The sequence below is a fragment of the Populus euphratica genome, unplaced genomic scaffold (assembly GCF_000495115.2).
Source record: "Populus euphratica unplaced genomic scaffold, PopEup_1.0 scaffold71.1, whole genome shotgun sequence".
In the NCBI taxonomy this organism is placed as follows: domain Eukaryota; kingdom Viridiplantae; phylum Streptophyta; class Magnoliopsida; order Malpighiales; family Salicaceae; genus Populus; species Populus euphratica.
Window position 1 is genome coordinate 120,033 of NW_011499949.1, and position 21,494 is coordinate 141,526.

Here is a 21,494-nt window from a genome sequence, read left to right on the forward strand (position 1 = left end):
TACAGTAAATGTTCGCAACATCTTACTATTTTTTTATAATAAAAAAATTAAGTAAGTTTGCGCCATAGCACCTATCTAGTAAAGCCATTTTAAGGACGTATATGCCTAGACTTGATTCCATTTGCAGGTTTCCTTCTTTCATATGGACACCCATTCATTCATAAGTCTTTATTCTTTCTTTCATATGGACACCCATTCATTCATAATCTTTTTTCCAATACATATTATTATCCCATAAACTAAAAGAATTGGGAAAAGGTAACATTCACATTAACAATGCAATTTTTTTCAAAAAACATTTATTTGAAATTTTATCATTCTAAGTTATATTAAAATGATTTTATCTATTGAGGTTTCTATCATTTTATATGCTCTGAAATATACAAAATATAAAGGAATATCTTGATGATAAATTAAAGATTTATTTTGCAAAATAGAATTTTAAGTTGTTGAAAAAATTAAAAAAACAAGAATCAAAGAACAAGAATCAGACTTAACAACAACAAAAAGACCCCATTTATTTTGGGATTGCAAATTTCAATTTGATATGTAAAATTTAAATTTTAGTTATGTATTATTCGGTCTCTATTATTTTAGCATTTTATATTTTGATCCTAAATTTATTTATTTTTACATTTTAGTTTTTTAGACGTTGAGAGAGGAGATAGAAAAATATTGAAAAGAGAAAAAGTGTTTGGATAATCATATTATGATTTTTAGACGTTGAGAGAGGAGATAGAAAAACATTGAAAAATGTTGAAAAGAGAAAAAGTGTTTGGATAATTATATTATGACCACGAAAAAAGTTAATCTTGATATCAATAAGTTCTTTTTTTTTAGAGATATTCAACAGTGATGGTGTTGCCCTTTAACAATGCCAAAAGAAACAAATCAAGGTATATAGTGTTTTTTTTTCCATTTAATTTGTAGTTTTTAGAGTGATTAAAAGGGTGTTTTGAGATTGAAAATTGATTTATTAAGACTCATAGGATGTTTTCAAGTGAAAACAAGTTTAAAATTTATAAAAGTATAATTTTTAAAGTCCCAAAACTTAGACCCTGATTTCAATAACTGAAAAATTATCTAGCAAACAAGTTGTCTGCTATGGAAAATGAAGTGTTGTTTATTAAAAAAAAAAACTAGAGTAAACAACATGTCATCAACTATAATAATCAACTAGGCATGTCAACCTATGCTTTTCACATTGAATTTATGGTTACTGTTGTAACCTAAATTTCGGTTCATTAACTTTTAATTTAATTTTTTAGGGTTGAAAATATAAAATTAAAATATCAGAGATTTATTTTAATGAAAAGAATGATTTGGCAGCTTGTGTAAAAACTAGGGACTACAATGTATTTTTATCATTCTATCTTTCTCTTCAAGATAATAATAATTATCTGCTTTCAAATTTAATTTTTAATCAAACTCAAACTTAAAACAAGAAAGAACGAGTTTGATTAAAACTTTATTTTTCACAAGCAATGAAACTTTTACACTATAAATAGAGATCTTAGTGTATGCAAAAGAGAGGGAGGGCCATTAAAAGAAACCCTACGAGAAGATCATTAAAAGAAACCCTAAAGTAGAGAAACATTAAAAGAGAAAAGAGGGCGCAGCGAACCCTATACCAGCCACGCCTGCAACCACACCCTTTTTTTTTTAGCTCGGCTTATAGCCACGCCCCGCCCCCTAGCTCTTTTTTTTTTTTAGCTCAGCCTGTAACAATGTCCAGCCCCCCCTCCCTCCCCAAATTTTTCCTTGGCTTGGAATCCTATAAAGTAGCCCCTCTCACTTTTATACTCCCCAACCTTTACATCAAGTCTTCACCCCCATAAACATACACACAACGGCTGTTGCTTCCCACTATTTGGGTTCACTTCATCCCCAAGAGAAGTGAGAAGATGCGAACGACAATAAATGCCAGCAAATATATGCAAGCAAGGATTATCTTCTCACAACAAGTAAGGACACTCATTTGTTAAAATCAAGAGAAGCAAAGTGCAAGAGGGGAAGGAACATTTCATTGCTGTGAGAGGCTGATTGGAGTGAAGTTGAACAAGGACCTTGTTGTTGTAACAGAGCGCCTTCTTCCCCCTGCATTTACCCTTCCCCCTCACCTGCAAGCTTCACTGACGCTTCTCAACAACCTAGTCGTCTTGCACCAACTACAACAATGGTGTCATCTTCAACTCTGGCAGCCATCACTGATTTGTAGCCCCTCAACCACTAGGAATAGGTATTGGCCATAGAAGCAACCTAGCAGTGCGACCAACTTCATCCTGGTTAATGCCCTCGTCTCTCTTCTTCCTTTCCAGAGCAGCAAGTAGCGGTAGCAATACGACACCAGATATTCTTCCAATCATTCATTGAAGCGATGTTTGGAAGATCTCTTCCGTGCCAGCACCCAGACTCCATCATGAGCAGCATGTTAGATTGACAACTGCGAGCAGCGTCCAGTAATCTCCTTCGACTTCGCCTCCAGCAGTCGCACGCCAAGGTAAGTTTCCTTCCATGCATGCTAAAATAATTAACATGTTATGGTTGCATGCATACGCGCAACAATGTAGCTGGGTCATTATTTTAGACCAGTACACGAACCTTTTTTAAAAAAAAAGTTTTGAGACCGGGCTACATTAATAACAAAAAAATGATAAAAAAGAAAAAAAACAGTTTTCATTTCTTTTAATATAAAATTTTATAGATTTATTCACTAGTGTTGTAGTAAGGAATACCATACTTTGTGAATTGTGCAATGTTCAAGGCCAGAATTGAAAATATTTATAGGTGAATATTCACTAATATCAGAGTCACGAATATTATAGGATGATCTTAAGAATAGAACAAAAACAAACTCTTAGTAATTTAAGATAAAATCAGCAATGCAACTTGCCTCATGTATGAAATTTAAAGGGTGATAGTATCTTTTATTTCGCGTAACAAGTCTCATACCATAGAATATTTGTTGATCAGTTAGTGTTTCTAGTGACCATAATATTAGGTGGTCACTTCTTAAATAAAAAATAATTCTCTAAGAAACAAAATACCAAATATTATCTGTTTTTTTCTACAAAGATAGTTTTTTAATTGGTTACCACAATATTCAGGTGTGATAGTCACCAAGATGAATCTATGCTCAAAATGAATCTATACTCATTATTGGTTTTTGGATTAATCGATGCTATAACATTTAATCTCTATATATCAAAAAGCCAAGATAAGGTCATATTAAATAAAAAAGTGAAAATGCATTTATCTTATTATTATATATCTAACATTTATAATATTTTTTAATATAGTCCATATAGTCTATTTTTATAGGTAATAAGAAATATCCAAATTGTTATATTTAATTTGTTATTACACGATCAATTAGCATGAGTTGCATAAATTCTCTTATGAAATTTTTGTAATGTTTATTTAGCTTCTTTCTTGACCTCTTATATGAGATTTCACCATTCAAATAATTATACCTTCTTGAAGTTGTTGCATTCGTTTTGGAGATTCCTAAAGGATAGTCACTGATTCTATAAATTTATTAAATTTCCATGATTAATTTTAGAACTAATTCTGCATCGCTAGCTTATTGTATAAGTAAGGGTTAAGAGATTTCATTCTTAAAGCTAGAGAGAAAGTAGAAAATTATAGGTAAACAAATATAAAATCCATGTGCTGTCTGCCACTCTCTCTCTCTCTCTTCCATGTTTGCTTTTGTGCTCTCTTTTCTCTAGCTTTAGGTTCCATTATTGTAAATAAATTTGAGTATTCACGAGGCAAAGAATCTTCATGCCTGGTGGTTGTACAAAAACAACATCTTGATTGGTCGTTGTATCGACCAGTAAACAGAGAAATCATGGGAATATTTTAATCGGATGTCTGGTGAGGGGAAAAGGTTGTAATAGTTAAGAATTCACAGGCAAGCCATGGCAGAATTGATGTGCAAACTGTCTGGGTATATGGACATGGCTAGGTTTCTAGCTGTTTGAGCCTGGCCAAACTCGGTGAATCCAGCACTCTTGTTCTTCTTCCTAGGTCTACTAACCATTTTGGTTGCCTCATTATTTTATTGAAACTATAATCAATGTATTAAAATATTTTCCTCATTATTTTATTGAAACTATAATCAATTTATTAAAATATTTTCATGTAAAAATATATTAAAATAATATTTTTTTTATTTTTAAAAAATTATTTTTGATATTAATACATTAAAATGATTTAAAAATATTTTTAAAAAATTTAATTATAAAAATAATTTTAAAATACAAAATCAAATGGATTTTAGTTTGCATAGTATGTCATTGTTAGGAGGCTCTCTAATTCAATTTTCTTTCTTTTACTGTGGGGTCGAAAGCACCATGTTAGGTCTCCATATGTCACCTAACACCGTGTGGGGCTATATTTATATAATAAATATCCTTTATTCCCATACTCCGTAGAGTTTCTCAAAATCTAGGTTTACAATTTTAAATGGTAGGAAAAAAAAAAGTATTCTTTGATATATTATGAAACAACTTACAAAGTGTTTAAATAGGTGTTTAACCCACCTTGAAAGGGAAAAAAAAATCCTAAAATAATAAGAAAAACAAAGAAAGAAATCCGAAAATAAATAAAGAAAATTCTAAAACATCTTTTTTGTCCTAATTTTTGTGATAATTTAGTCATGATTTCGACCACAAGCTACAATACTCGCCGGTCAAATTCCAGTCGTCGGCTTCAACAAAATATAATGCGGCTTTCACAGATTTCCAGCGTGTAGGAGTTTTGATGAACGAAATTACCAAGATGAGAATGCACTTGTCTTCGGATAGTTTGGGTGTTCTCATTTTGGATGGATCGCCCCTCGAGTCATGCCTTCATTTATGTGCTGTGTTGCATCATTTCTCTCGGTGGAAATTAGGAACAGAGACCTCCCTCTGTTGCATCATTTCTCTCGGTGGAAATTAAAAACAGAGACCCCCACTCAAGTTCTGATAGAGATTTTTAGGCTAGTCTCATTACGTGCCGTGATTAGCTGGTAGTAATTATCTTGTTGAATATATATCCCATTCCGCTAGTTGACTACCAAAATCAATCATAAAGTTGGTACGAAGTTTTTAAGTACATGATTAATGAAGTCTAAAGATCTTTTGAAATTCTTAATTATTTTTTGAGTTTTTTTTTTAGATTTTAAAAAGTCTATATCAATGATGTCTGGTAACATATTAGATCCTAAAATAATTGGTTTTGACAATCAAAATGAGTTAGCTAAATTTCTTGAATAATTAAGATAATTATCGAGTTTATTGGTTAATAAAAAATTTAATTGGATATGGGTTAATTCATTTGGAATTACTAAATTGATTGACTAACAAAAAAAAATTAATTGGATGTTAAGTAATTCGTATGAAATTACTGGATTTATTGGTAATTAAGAAAAATTAACTGAATTTATAGATAATTATATAAAAGTACTAGAATTATTGATAATCAAGATAAGTTAGCTAAATATTTAAGTTTTGAAAAGATTATGTGAATTAATTGATTGAAGTTAGAAGTATTAAATTTCAAAGGCTAAGAAAAAAAACATTTATTATATAACTAAGATATTAAGTAAATTAATTAATATGGTTATTTTTTAAATAACTACACTGCAAGGCTATTTTTTTATTTATAAATGATCATTTTGAAATGTAATATTTATATATCTTTATTTTTTTTTTGAAAACTTTTGTGTTGTAAAAATCAACTAAAAGATGTGAAGTATGTAATGGATGTATTATATACACGTATAGATGTTAGTATGACTAAATCGTTTTCAGAATCATAAGATAAGTTTGTAATATAAAATAGTAGAATATATTATATTTTTTATGACATATGACTCTTAATCTTAATATTATATCATATACGTAGTTAGTTAACATTTATTACTCTTTAGTTATGAAATTGTTTATTTTTTAATTTGTTTTAATAATTCTTTTATGTTGACTTATCAATTGATATTATGAGACTTTAATATATTGATAGGTATAAATATGAATATGATACTTTTATTGATGAATAGGTCACATCTCATTCATCAATCAATCTAAAACATAAAAGAATTATTAATATATCTAGGATAATTGGATTAAGATGCAAGTTATAAAGACATATAATAAAAGTGTTCTCGATAACTTGGTATCAAAAAAAATAAAACTTTGCCAAAATTTTCAAAAAAAAAATTTCATAATCTTAGATATATTATTTAATACTTTACAATTATAAAGAAATGTTTAAGATTCATGACTTTATAATTTAAGGATGTTTTAGCTAAATTTAATATATTTAGGTTTAAAAATCTATTAAATCTAAAAGATCATTGGTCTAACATTATATCAAACCAAAAACACTTGCATTCGGTGATTAGCCTAACCCAATGTTTTTTAGGGTTGGTAATATGCCAAATTTAATAAACTTGGGTTCAATCATCAATTGAACCCAGGGAAACATGAGACTGGCAAAATATAAAATCTAATATATTTAGGCTCAGTCATCCACTGACCCTAAAATAACATGAGTTTGAAGAGATGTTAGACCCAACATATTTGAATTCAACAATCAACTAAATCGAAAGCAATATTCTAATTCTTAGATGAACGTCTAAACTAAAAGTATTATGTGTTTAATAAACCGTCATGCCTTTTAACCTAGGTTGGGTTACATCTCAAGTTTAGAGTATCCAAGATTAAGAAATCCTACTTTTATAACAATTACATGAATTATTTTTATCTAGAGTAATGGTCTCCCTGTACTTATAGATGTAAAAAAAAATCTTTTAAAGGACCTACCACACTTACTATCTAAATAATAATATAAAAGAGATATTTGTTTCTCATTTAATGCCACAAAAAACAAGGGACTTTTAAGTCCTTCAATCATCTAAAAATAACAAGGTTTAGATGATATAAATATCATATCTGAAACATCCAAGTAAGAGGTGCATAACCTTTTTATTTCTTAATAGCTTATGTATATTTAAAAGTATTAATTATCTTAAAATACATGAACAATCATCACTTGTTCTTAGAATTTAAGGCTTTTTTAAGTCATTTATTATTTTTCTCATAAATTTAATAACTTTATAATCGAAGAGTCTTTGAGTGGGATTGAGATTATTTTTTATTTTTATTTTTCTTTTCTCTCTCTTCTTCTTGTCAAAATATAAAGGTGTCATTTCATTTACTTTTTGTATTTGATTTATCCTTATTTTTGTATTGCTATTTATTTTTTTAATATTTTTTTATTGACTTCTTTTTTAATTTTAAGTCTCATCATTTAGTTTCATTTAATTTTTATATTGAACTTGATTATCATTCTTTAAATTTTTTTTCTAATTAAATTTTATTTTGAATTTCATTCCTTAATATTTTATTAATATAAAATTTTACTGCATTATTTTCAAGGGTTTTTCTTTTGTTGGGCTAGTCTCGAACTCATGACTAAGGTTATAGGTTTTGAAATGAGTTGACTTTATTTTTAATTCATTTTTTAAAATTAATTATTTTTTTCAATTTTTTTTCAATATTTGATTTACTGTGAATTGATATTCATGTTTTTTTTTCACTTTTCTTTTTAAAGGTTATTATAATCTTGTTTCCAAGATTGCGTGATAAGTGGGTTAACTTGAGTTGACTCGAACTGTTTTTTTCATTATTTTTTTTTTAATTTGGTTATTTAACATTAAATTGTATTATAATTGAGTCCCGTAGTTTTATTCAGTTTGATTTCGATGAATTTCATTATTTGTTTATGTTGTCAATTTTTTTTGTTAATTTTTTTTATTATTGTGTTTTTTATTCATAGTATTTTAATATCCAAAGCTTAATAAATCCAGTTAAATTAATAACCAAAATCTAACATTATTTTTTATTTTTTAAAAACACTATCATATTCTCAACATCTGTTTTTTTTTCTTTTACTATGAAACTTTTTTTATAAATCCCGTGTAATAGCTAACAAGAAACACACCATTATCCTATGAAACTTTTTTTATAAATCCCGTGTTATAGCTAACAAGAAACACACCATTATCAGTACTTTTGTGCAGCCTTGAATAGTGTCTTTTAAGGCAACATTTGGTGTAAGTTTTTAGTGCTGAATGTAACTTCTTTTCTTCTTTTTCTTCTTCTTTTTGGTGAAATAATACATTTAAATCTGATTAGTTTCTTTAATTTATGTCCCCTTATGTGTGTAACTCATTTCCAATGCTACCCAAGCAGTAATTAACCGGTGCATAATTACTAAAATAACTAAAATAAATGGGATGGTTTAACTGAGGAGGGGACACGTATATTTTTTTTAATTATTTTATAATAATTTTGTGTCATAGCTTAGTTGATTGAAGCACGCAGAGCTAAGCTTGAGGTTGTATTTACTTTGAAAAACACAGAAGACCTTCAAAAAAAAAAAAAAAGAAGGGGTCAAGCCCAGGCCTGCAGCCTCCCTCAGGCATTCACTTCTTTTCATTGTAACAGGCCTTCTGACTCTTTTTTTAATCTTTTATTTTTTTTTAATTTTATTATATAATACAATATAAAATTTTTATTTAATTTTATTTTCTAATACTTTTGACAATTTTTTTATTTTCAGATTTTTTTATTCTTTAATGTGAAATTTTTATTTAATTTTATTTTTTAATATTCAATTAATAATAAATTAATTTTTATATTTTTTATTATATAATAAAATAAATAATAATTTGATCCGGTAATATAAATCATGAATTTAAAAAATCCATGATGATTAATTTATTTAGTTTTTTTATCTTTTTATTTTTTTATTTTGAAGATTTTTATTTAATAATGTCGCATCAGAGTAATTTTTATGATTTAATTTAAAAATTTAGCTAAATAAAAAATTAATTGGATAGTTTTCAAGTTTAAATGTAAAAATATCTGTATTCTAAATATTTATTTTATACGTTGCAAAAGATTTAGGTCTAATCCGCAGCGAAATCGCAGGTAATAAACTAGTATAATAAATGACGAATGTGTCGGATTGAATAGTCAAACCTTTCTCTTTCTTTTTTCGTTTCCAATGACATATCTATGGAGTAGCTGCTAACTCCCATGTTCTCATATTCCTTAATTTTCTGACCTAAGTCATATTTTAATAGAAGAGGTTTCATCCACCCCTCAACAAAATTCACCAAAACAAACCCCAGCCATCAAAAACCCTAGCTGGTTCTGACTCTGTAATTGTTTTTCCTTGGTTTGTTAGTGCAAGTGTTTTTTACCTTCTTATTCAGCACAAAACATAAAACATCTAGGAATCTGTCGTTATCTTGGGTTGTCACCAATTCACACTAGCTTGTGTTTTGACTGCTCTGATTTGAATTCAAAGTCCTTTATTAGAATTCCACAGTACACCAGATTTACTTGGTCCTTCTCGCAGGTTTTTCCCATCTGGGTATCTCTCCACTGAAACTCAAATTTCGCTCAAGGTGCCATCATTTTTTTTTAATGTTGTTCGTTTATCTTCATGGGCTTTCTTAGTCTCCATTTATTTGTGATTGCCAGCAACTACAAGCTCCTTTCCTTGTATTGCTTTTGACAACTTTAGATTTGTACTCTTATTTAATTCTATCCATTGCTGTTTAGATTTCTTACATATCTGCAACTAATAAGCACAACTTCTTTGCTTGATTTTGGTACATTATACAATCTTGGATTTTGATTTCACTTCCTTATTCAGCCCTCTTCATGGATTTTGATTTCTGTTGTTTTGCTATTGATTACTAGTGCTAACTTAGTGCTCTGCCTTGATAAGAATCCTTAGTTTCTATTTTAAAGCTCAATAAATTCCCATATTTCCTTTGTTCTTCCATAAAGTTCCAGATTTTGAAATGATGGGTGGTGGAGGATCTAGAATTGTCATTTGTGTACTTCTAACAGTCTTAATCTTGGCATTTTTGTCTAGTGGATTTACCCCTGTAGACAATTATCTTATAGATTGTGGATCACCCACCAATACTACAGTGGGTGGCCGTGTTTTTGTTGCTGATGACTCTGCCTCAATCTTTCTTTCAACCCCGAAAAGCACTTTGGCAAGTAGTTCAAAATCTGTCACTTCCGGAGATAATTCACCACTTTATCAAACAGCAAGAATCTTTGACGAAACCTCAAAGTACTCCTTTCCGATTCGTCAACCTGGGAGGCATTGGATTCGCCTCTATTTCAATCCATTTGTTAGTGGTAGTTATGACATGAGCAGTGCGAGTTTTGATGTTTCCACCCCAAACCATGTCTTCCTCAGCAATTTCAGTGTGAAGACTTCTGTTGTCAAAGAATTTTCAGCTAATGTAACCTCGAAGGATCTTGTTATCACTTTCACTCCCTCTGGCAATTCATTCGCCTTCTTAAATGCCTTGGAAGTCGTTTCAGTCCCTGATGAGCTCATTACTGATGATGCCGAGACTTTTAATCCTGCGGGGAGACTCAAAGGCCTATCCTGGCAGGCACTGGAAACAGTTTATAGGGTGAACATGGGTGGACCAACAGTTTCCTTTGAGAATGATACCCTTGGGAGAACTTGGGTTCCTGACAAAAGTTATCTCATTGGAAATAATCTTGCTATCAACGTGTCCAATATTGCAGCTGTCAAGTATGTAGGTGGTGGGGCAACTCGGGATTCTGCTCCAAATGCTGTGTATGGTACTGCCATTGGAATGAACTCAGAGAATGATCCCAACAGCAACTTCAACGTGACCTGGGAGTTCAATGTGAATCCAGGTTTTCAGTTTCTTGTTAGGTTTCACTTCTGTGATATATTAAGTAGCAGTCTTAACTATCTCTACTTCAATGTTTACATTGACTCCTGGCTTGTTGCCGAGAATTTAGATCCAAGCGGTTTTGCAAATGCTTTGGCTGTTGCATTTTATAAGGATTTTGTTACTGCAGCAACAGTCAGCAATAAACTTCGTGTGAGTATTGGCCCAACTAAAACAATTCCTGGTGCCTACCCCAATGCAATTCTAAATGGGTTGGAGATCATGAAAATGAACAACTCCTTGGGCAGCCTCAGTGGGCCAGCTCCTGATGTTTCAGATTCAAGTTCAAAGAAGAATGTTGGTGTGATAGTGGGCTTAAGCATCGGAGCAGTTATCCTAGTGGTGTTGGCTGGAATTTTCCTTGTGTTCTGCAGAAAGAGAAGAAGGCTGGCACGCCAAGGAAATTCTAAGATGTGGATTCCTTTATCCATCAATGGAGGAAATTCTCACACCATGGGTAGTAAATACTCAAATGGAACAACCGCTACTCTTGATTCTAATTTGGGGTATTGTATTCCTTTTGCAGCAGTTCATGAGGCGACAAACAATTTTGATGAGAGTTGGGTTATTGGAATTGGTGGTTTTGGGAAGGTATACAAAGGAGTTTTAAATGATGGTACAAAAGTGGCTGTTAAAAGGGGAAATCCACGATCCCAACAGGGACTTGCAGAGTTCCAGACTGAAATTGAGATGCTCTCTCAGTTCCGGCATCGCCATCTGGTTTCGTTGATTGGGTACTGTGATGAAAAGAATGAAATGATCTTGATTTATGAATACATGGAGAATGGGACTCTCAAGAGTCATCTCTATGGCTCGGGTTCTCCCAGCTTGTGTTGGAAGGACAGGCTTGAGATATGCATTGGAGCAGCTAGAGGACTTCATTACCTTCACACTGGCTATGCAAAAGCAGTTATACATCGTGATGTAAAGTCCGCTAACATCTTGCTCGATGAGAATCTCATGGCCAAAGTAGCTGATTTTGGGCTTTCTAAGACAGGACCTGAAATTGATCAGACTCATGTGAGCACAGCAGTGAAGGGGAGCTTTGGATACCTTGATCCTGAGTATTTTAGAAGGCAACAACTGACTGAGAAATCAGATATCTATTCATTCGGGGTGGTATTGTTTGAAGTTCTTTGTGCCAGACCAGTTATAGATCCATCCCTTCCAAGAGAAATGGTTAACTTAGCTGAATGGGCAATGAAATGGCAGAAGAGAGGACAGCTGGAAGAAATAATAGACCCTACTCTTGTGGGGAAAGTTAGACCAGATTCACTTAGGAAGTTTGGAGAAACTGCTGAGAAATGCTTAGCTGACTTTGGGGTTGACAGGCCTTCTATGGGAGATGTCTTGTGGAATCTGGAGTATGCCCTTCAACTACAAGAGGCAGTTGTTCCAGGCGATCCCGAAGACAACAGTATTAATATGATTGGTGAGCTCTCTCCGCAAATCAACAATTTCAGCCATACTGATAGTAGTGTTTCTGCTGCAAAATTTGAAGCCTCGAGTGTGGATGATCTCTCAGGTGTTTCAATGAGCAGGGTATTCTCACAACTGGTTAAGTCTGAGGGCAGATAACTCGCTAGATGGTAAGCTTGATGGATTTAGCTCCTCTGATAACTCTGGTTTTTCCTTTCACCAACCACTGTTTTTGTCATATTTGAAGAGATGGGGAAATTCTCTTTGTTTTGCTGGGAAACGAAACCCAATACTTGTCAAGGTGCATTTGCTTCCTTGTTCAAATTATGAGAGCATCTCCCCAGATCATTTTATGTCTTGTGATTGGAGACATTCCCATGTTCTACAGCTAGTCGGCTTTCATAAAGTTGTCTAAACCATGCTGAATTGTTTCCAGAATTCTGCAATCAAGCTACATTTTCAGTTACAGAAGAGATGGTTCAAGTGAGTTTTAGTAAATTGACAAGGAAGTTGAATTTTATCCTGTACCAATGTATGTGTCTTTATTCTTTGTTGGTACTAATATGAAGTCGGTATGAGGTGCATTAATTTCTATGTTTGCAGATGTTTTTGAATATTTTTTTTCATTGCATCGAGTATTCTTCACATTATGCTTAGTATGACAATAACACATGATGTGCCTGTGATGGAGGAATTATTCTAGTTTGAAACCATTATTGCAAGGTCTCATGATGATGATGTAGTTGTTTTGCAACTGCTGGTATTGGAAATGATTTCCATGCTGCTTTTTTTGACCCGGTAGGCGTGCCATTTCCCTGAGTTGCATGGATGGAAAATATCCATTCATGCTGAAATTTGTTGAATTAATTTGGATTTGAACATGAGACTCAAAGGGGAGCAGCCATTGGATTACACCTCATGACTTATCAGCACAATTGAAAATTCATTTAACGATAATGATGACCAGATGACCAAAAGGATTTGTCCTTTTTGCCTCCATGTTTGTTAGTGTTATTTTTATAGTTTTGATGTATTCATGTTAAAAATAATATATATATATATATTCTGTTTAGAAAATATTATTTAAAAAGAATTTGAATCACAGTAGGAAACATAAACTCTGCTAGAGAACTTATTTATCTATTTTGAAGGGGCCAGGCTCCGGGTCCGGCTCTTTGAACTCCCCAAATGCAATGCCGTCGATCACCGAGCCACCTCTTTCACCTTTCTTCCTTCTTATACGATCTTTTACCACTCTCTTCTCCATGCATCTGGTTTTGTTTGAGTGTTATGCATGCTCGGACAAATATGGAATCAAGAAAAGCTTGTCCGACAGAGTTGTAGTGGAATTCTAACACGAAACACAAAATCTTAAAAGTGAAAGAAGATCATCTGATTAGTATGAACTGCTTGCTACATATCCCATTGTCCCAATAACTCCTGTCTGCGACACTCTTATTGAGATAGAAGTTATGAGCAATTTATAATGGTAGATTTGAAATAAAATATCATCATATTTCTGTCCATGTTTCTGCGCCCTCCTAGAAAAAACTACAAAGTTTTTAATAATTTTTACCTTAAAAATAAAGAAATCAGATTTTTGTCTTTGTTCCAAGAAATTATTAGACATTTCAGATATTACACTCCTTTCTCCCATAAAAATTATTTATCGTGAAATTATTCTAAAGATCCACACACACACACACACACATATATATATTAAAAAAATTTCAATGAAAAATTGAAAAACATGTTCATTTATTAAAAATAAAGACAAATTTCTTCACCATAAAAATAAAAGATATATCAAGATTATAAACTATTTTTCATTAAAAAAAATTAAAACCATGATTTTTATCAATCACCTTGATATTTTATATTTGGGATAATCTACTTGTATAATATTATTTTATTTCATTTAAATTAAATTAAATAAAAAAGTGTCGTTAAAAGGAGAAAACAATAATATATAGATAACTAAAAAAAATCTTTATATTAGATATATAATAAAACTTAAATTTGTCTCAATAAGTAAAAATGAAAATAAAAATAAAAAATTATTATTTTACATTGCTAAAAAAATATTTGTATGTTAAAAGGAGAAAACATATATTGTTCATGTTTTTCTTTATTTGAAAAAAAATGAAAACATTGTATTGAAAAATTATAGAGAACTTTTAAAATGTTTTTTTTTAAATTCAGTATAAATTTAAAAATTTAAAGTATTATTTTTTTAATTTTTTGTATTAAAATTTTTTACATTTGAATAAGATTTTTTTATTTATAACTATAATTTTTTAGAAAATTATAGTATTAAGGGATAAAGGTGCGTTTGTTTAATCTTAGCTTTTACATTTACGGTGTTATTAAGGGATAAAGATGCGTTGTTTAATCTTAGCTTTTATGTTTACGGTGTAAAAAACACAATTATATTATGAGACCCATCAAAAAATTGACTTTGGAAAGTATTTTTTATGAAGCAATGTTTACATATTTTTTTAACTGAATTTTGTAAAATATTATTTGTTTTTTAATTTTAAAAGCATTTTTTTAAAATTTAAAAAAAAATTATTTTTTTTATTTAATTCAAATTAATTTATTTTTTTTATTTTCAAATTATTTTAATGCATTGATATCAAAAATTATTTTTATGCATTTTCAAGTAAAAAACACTTTTGAAAACACAACTACAGCCAAATATTTTTAAAAAATAAAAAAATAATTTTTATGCATTTCCAAATAAAAAACACTTTTGAAAACACAACTACAACCAAACATTTTATACATACTTTTTTACTATATATAAACCTCAACCATAATTTTTATCATATTTAAATCTAACTAACAACATTTTTTTAAAATTTAATTATTTAAAATTAAAACTACAAAAACTATCTCAAATACAAATACACTCGAAGTGATAAACATGATGTAATGATAGCAGGCCAAGCGCATCCAGAACAATAAAATATATTCTCTAGTTAATTGGTGTTAGATGGTGAAGATTTATAATTGTTAGTGTGTTTAGTGCAACAGTCTTAATTATTAAATTTTAAATTATTTTTTATATTTTAATTATTTTAATATACTAATATTAAAAATAAATTTTAAAATATATATATTATTTTAAAACAAAAAATCACGGTTCAAATTATTATTTGTTTAATGGGAAACCGCGTAATATATGTCACAGGTTCTCATTTGAGTGGGCTCCACTAAAATTTCAGTGTTCTAACCTATATAAAAGCATTTTACTTTGCCTTTTGTTTTCAAAACCCGACAAAAAAAGCTGTTGTTTTTAAAATAATTTTTATTTAAAGATATATTAAAATAATATTTTTTATTTTTAAATTTATTTTAGCTGGCCGTCTGGTAAGTACGTCACGGTCAGGCAATATGTAGCAAACAAAGCAAGAATAATAATAAAAAAAAAAACCCTGCTTTGCCAAAACCTGTTCTGCTGGAAGATGCGACACTCAAAATCAGTTTCACCCAATAAGGAAGTGACACATCATCATACTCCACTCAGGTACGAAGACAAGACCAATGACAACTTTTAAGATTACCAATCGATCCTTACAAGGGACACGTGGTACTTTCTTACAATGGATCTCCCCGTTACAAGTTTATATTGACGCACAACTTGGAAGTGACTCCTTTTTTGGCTTATATAGTCCCTTTACTTGATAGATATTATTAATATAGTCCCTCTATCCAATTTGTCATTAGTTTATGCAACATGGCATGACATGTCAAACAAAATTTGTATGTATCGTGTCGTAAGACAATGATGCCACTGAATATACGAAATATTTCATTATTTATTGCAATTAATTTGAGAGATTTCATGAGATTTGAGAGGTTAGGGTTTTTGAATATGAGAAGGAGAATTTTGAATTTTTAGTCCAAATTATAAATGGTTTTTTCTTCTTAAATCTTTTTTCTATCTTTTCAATTTAATTTTTATTTATAAATTTTGCAACTTTTTTCTCTTGAGTTTTCGTTTTGGTCCCGGCCATGTTGCGCTTTTTAAAAAAAATTAAAAATATTTTTTTCTTTAATTTGTTTATGTATTTTTAAGTTGAGCGCCCAAAGCTAATGCTAAATCTAGGTGGGAAGGATAATATTGAGCAGTGTTTCAATCGAGGGACTGTTTAAATTAAAAACAGAGTAAAGGTGGACACATTTAGAAAATATCAAGAATAGAAGGATTCAATGTGAGCACGAAAAATGTAATAAATAAATTAAATAGAAACTTCTCTCCCAGAAACCAAGCCAAGCTGTCTCTTCAACTATTTGTGACTCTGTCAGTTGCGTTTCTTTCTTCTTTGTCTGTGTAGTTCTCCCTGTTCGGGCAATAGCAAGAGAAAGTAAGAGAAAAACCAAAAGGAAAGAAAGAAAGAAGAAGATAATATAAAATATTATATTACATGGGTTTTCTTTGCTGCAGTGGGAAACCGAGCAAGCGATCAGAGAGCAGCAGCATCAATGAAAATAACAGTAACATTAAGCGCAAGGATCAAGCACAAGTCACTTCGGGTAGCTAAACTTTTCATGATCAAATTTTTTATCTTTTTGAATATTTAAATGTAACCCTTTTTCAGTCAGCTGATATGTTATAGGGTTTTCTTTCCTTCTTCTTTTTTTTCCCGAAAATCAATCACCATGGATTGAAACATAAAGGGTTTTCTTATGTTTTTGAATTTGTAACAATTCTTTTCACGCTTTGATTTGGAATCGTTTTGATTTTGTTGGTTTTTGAAACATTTCTCTAAATCAAGAGAGGTAATTATTCGTGATTGTTGGGCTTTATGTTGCTGTTTGGATGTCATAAATAGCGCCAAACTCTTTTCGGTATACATTATTTTTTTTACTTTCATGGTTGCCCCTTCTGACTGTTTTTTATATTTGTTTTAGGGTCATTGAAAATGAAGCCATATGTGAACAATTTAAGTAAAGAGGGGGAATCTAAGGATGATCAATTGTCATTGGATGTAAAGAGTTTAAATATGAAGGATGAGATTTCTAAGGATAGAAGAAGCAATGGAAAACAGGCTCAAACTTTTACTTTTGAGGAACTTGCGGCCGCAACGAGCAATTTTAGGTCTGATTGTTTTTTGGGTGAAGGAGGTTTTGGTAAGGTTTACAAAGGGTACCTGGAAAAAGTCAACCAGGTTCGTACAAAGTAATTCATTTACTACCTACAGAAATATTGTTTTCTGTTTCAATAGGTTCGTGTTTCATTACAGGGTACCTTCCTTTTACAGTGTCCCCGATGTAGTTTGCCTATGTTCACCGTTAATTAGTTGGTTAGACTTAAATTGTCTTGTTCTTCGTGTTGTTGTCATAGGTTGTTGCTATCAAGCAACTTGATCGAAATGGAGTTCAGGGGATTAAGGAGTTTGTAGTTGAAGTAGTGACTTTAAGTCTAGCAGACCATCCAAATCTTGTCAAGTTGATTGGGTTTTGTGCTGAGGGAGATCAGAGGCTATTGGTTTATGAGTACATGCCATTAGGATCTCTGGAAAATCATTTACATGGTATGCAGGTCTCTTTGGCATTGGATTCTCGTTTTCATTGTTTACTTTCGTGCTTACCAAATTACTATTCTTTTATCTTTCAACATTTTCGCCTTTGTCATTTCTGCTTTCAGATATTCCACCCAATAGGCAACCGCTTGATTGGAACACAAGAATGAAAATAGCTGCTGGTGCAGCAAAAGGTTTAGAGTATTTGCACAATGAAATGAAACCTCCTGTTATATACCGCGACTTAAAATGCTCCAACATTTTGCTTGGCGAGGGCTATCATCCTAAGCTATCTGATTTTGGTCTGGCAAAAGTGGGACCCAGCGGAGATAAGACTCATGTTTCTACAAGGGTTATGGGCACCTACGGATACTGTGCACCAGATTATGCAATGACAGGTCAGCTGACATTTAAATCAGATATTTATAGCTTCGGGGTTGTTCTTTTGGAGCTCATCACAGGCAGGAAAGCAATTGATCAAAGAAAAGAACGTGGTGAGCAGAATCTAGTTGCATGGGTAAGACAATATCTGATTGATGTCCTTGTTTTTACATTACTGCTAAGGTCTTTGTTCTTAAAATTCAGCTTTACTGTGCTTTCAAGGACACTTGTTTTCTGGACAACTCTTAACTGGTTATTATAAAAATCGGGAAGCAGCCTAATGTTTTGATGTCATTTGGCAATTGGCTGATCAAACTGGCTCTACATGTTTAATTGCTTCTGATGACACCACTAGTGTGGAATATAGATGTTGCGTTTTTATGGTTGTTATTTCTGTAGATTGCCTCCTGTGCTAATAAAACAGAAATCTCTATAACAATTAACTAGTCTTGAAATTCTTTGGTTAACAACTCAAGTCGACTATAACTATAGTATCTTGATAACTTTGGCTCAGAAAAAGTATTTTGAATGTAAGATCTTCAATTTTGTAACTTCGTGATAAATAGTTGATACGTAGCTTTCTTCAACAAGGCTTAACTGTGAGTATGTGTTAAGAAGGGCATGCTTGCTTTTTGAAAATCGAGGTATAAAAATAGAAATTTGTTAAACCAAAGAGTAGAATAGTGATGACGGACTTGTGAAATACGTTGGATTTGCTTGCAGGCTCGACCCATGTTCAAAGACCGGAGGAACTTCTCATGCATGGTTGACCCTTTGCTTCAAGGTCAATATCCAATAAGAGGATTATACCAAGCCCTCGCCATTGCCGCAATGTGTGTGCAGGAGCAGCCCAATATGCGCCCTGCTGTATCCGATTTGGTTATGGCTCTGAACTATCTGGCATCTCACAAATATGATCCCCAAATCCCTTCTGTCCAAGACTCTCGGAGGAGCCCATCTCGTCCTGGATTAGATAAGGACAGGGGACAATGATGTAGCATAAATTGCATAGGGTGGGTCCACGAGTGACTAATATGGAGGATGGAAAATTAGGAATTGAGGACCCAACACCTTTTTGCAGTGTTAATATACCTAGTGCCGGGTATCAATTTTTGCAACCTGGGAGATATCTGGCTATAGTTCCATCCTCATCCTCTCAGAGAAATTCCTGCCCTTTCGTTTTTCCAGGTGTATATGACAACTGGGCTTTGGGATTTAAGATGCCTCTCTTCAGAAATTATTTCACATTCTATATATTCTATCCTGAATAATCAAAGTAATAATTGCCCTTCTCTAATCTCACTGAGGTGTTCTTTTTTGCACACCTGTCTATAGTTTTTTTCCTGTCATTGAATTTAGCGTTATACCTGGAAATGGGAAGTTGAAATGGGACAGCATTACCCGGAACATTGATCATCTTCTTCCTATTCTGGACACAAGGTACACTGGCTTGGTATATTCCATGGCATACGCAACAATGTGAAGACATTTTAAATGTTGAAACGCATTTCTTTTCATCCAAGGAAAGCCTTCACGATGAGGCAGGGTTTTCGTGAGAGTTTTAACCAGAAGTTGAGTGTCAAAACTTTTCAGGTTCATGTGTTTGTTAGGAGGTGTAAAACAAGTCGTAGAGAGCACCCATGAAGTGACATGAACATGACAATGTAGTTTGCCAAGAAATTGGAAGGAGGTTATGCTTTGCTGAGACACTATCATTCCATTCTATTCCATCCAATGAAATGAAATTGTAGATTTACTAGAATCCAATTCAAGTGCAGCCAAACAAAAAAAGAAGTGGTCTGGGGTGAGGAAACTATCACTCAGAATTTTATATTAATTGCAGCAGAAGTAGGTACAAAAATATGATTTTCAGCACTTTGAGAAGATAATAGAGAGAACACCTTTAAACTAGGTGATGTAGCGAAAACAAATTGTTGTTAATCATGAGCTTGTATCAAATTTACCTCTATGAATGAAGCAAAGAAATGGCTATTGAAAACCTGAGTTCTTTGTTGCAGCAGCTCAAACTAGTAAAAATGAGCTCTATTTCAGTTCTATTTTTATACCCTTGGTATTGATTTGATTCCTGTATGCGTTCAGCATTCTCCGGGAAATTAAGGCACTGGGATGGTATGATCCGAGAAAGAAAATAATAAATGTTACTTATGGTGGCTGGAATTCACTGATCTCACCATCTCTGCAATTGCCAACCCACAAGTACATCGTCGAGGCTTTATTTGCTGGCAGAACTCTGCAACAGTCCCTTCTCGGTGACTGCAAGACAAGCTGCATTTAGTCAGTAAATGCATCAACCTTGCAAGATTTTGCCTGCAAGCTGCTGGCTGCCTGGGTGCTATTACTATTGTGTCTGACTTTCACTAAATTTCTAAGCAGAGTATATAATGATCATTTAGGTGAGTTTATTATTACTTGGTTCCTTTGGAGTTTGGACTGAGACACTACGTGACCAATTGTTTGAAGGATGGCAAGAGAAAAACGTATCATAATTAGCACTCATGGAATAACATTAAAGAAAATCATGTTCTTTCAAAGAAAGTAGGTATTACCTTCAGCCATCGAAGGGTATCCGGCCTCTTCAATACTACAATAGAGTCAATTCTTTCTGGGGATGCCATTTTCCACCGGCAATAAGGGGATGGTGATTTACGGCGAGTGTAGACCCCGATCGCTCGCTTCTTAGCTCGATCATATTTAGAAGTGCTCATGTAAAAAACGAAGGGCTTCATACATGGGTGCTTCGTCACGGGCCTTGTGTTAAATGTATATGCAGTATAATCAGCTTTTCGATACCAATTAAGAAAGGTTCTTGCCGGGGTCTCAAGCTCTCTAGGAGAGACGACTCCCCTCCAGATTTGAACAACATAGCCCCATGAGACTGAGATGGACCAGTACCTATTCTTGTCATAGCAGATGGATTGTTGCATTATGCTAGCTGAATCAAGCTGCACCGACTTGAACAAGTGTTGGAGAGCTCTGGCTCGGCTCATGCCAGGGAATATTGGCTGCACTACATCGATATGATGAAGTGAAGCCAGTGGAGCTACGGGATGGGCTGCCAGAAGGCCTAGAAGGTCTCCATATACATCATACTGCATAAGCATAACAAATTAACAATCCAGATGATTATATATATATATGCAACAGAACGTTATCTTATCAAAGAATTTGACACCAAAATTAAATTGCCTCTCCTGGCCCTAGCTTTCCGAAAACGTAATCGTTTCTTCGTCAGAAGCTTTTCAAAAATATTGCTGGAATTAAGAAATTCATTAAGCTCATAATTAATTAATGCTTACAGGTTTTTACAAACGAAGAACTTTATATTCGTTCCATTCAATTCCTTAATTCCTGCT

The 21,494-nt window shown here is 32.3% G+C and overlaps 3 protein-coding genes across 3 annotated transcripts in view; 2 read left to right on the plus strand and 1 right to left on the minus strand.

Annotated features, from left to right (window-relative positions):
- Positions 1-9,033: 9,033 nt before the first annotated feature.
- LOC105137784 (receptor-like protein kinase HERK 1) lies at positions 9,034-12,910 on the plus strand. The gene has a single exon (XM_011043658.1). It carries the CDS (start codon positions 9,869-9,871, stop codon positions 12,368-12,370), a length of 2,502 nt encoding a protein of 833 aa, XP_011041960.1. The 5' UTR covers positions 9,034-9,868; the 3' UTR covers positions 12,371-12,910.
- A 3,581-nt stretch (positions 12,911-16,491) lies between these two features.
- LOC105137786 (probable serine/threonine-protein kinase RLCKVII) lies at positions 16,492-19,442 on the plus strand. Its single transcript, XM_011043661.1, has 5 exons — positions 16,492-16,750; positions 17,129-17,385; positions 17,562-17,751; positions 17,865-18,256; positions 18,844-19,442. The coding sequence occupies exons 1-5, from the start codon at positions 16,642-16,644 to the stop codon at positions 19,111-19,113; spliced, it is 1,218 nt and encodes a 405-aa protein (XP_011041963.1). The 5' UTR covers positions 16,492-16,641; the 3' UTR covers positions 19,114-19,442.
- The window catches only part of LOC105137785 (transferring glycosyl group transferase (DUF604)), a 3,356-nt gene continuing 1,098 nt past the window's right edge, over positions 19,237-21,494 (minus strand). The window contains exons 2-3 of the mRNA XM_011043659.1: positions 20,688-21,230; positions 19,237-20,394 (exon numbers count right to left, since the gene is read on the minus strand). Coding sequence (XP_011041961.1) covers positions 20,284-20,394; positions 20,688-21,230 — 654 coding nt within the window. The 3' untranslated portion in view covers positions 19,237-20,283. The remainder of the gene's footprint in view (positions 20,395-20,687; positions 21,231-21,494) is intronic.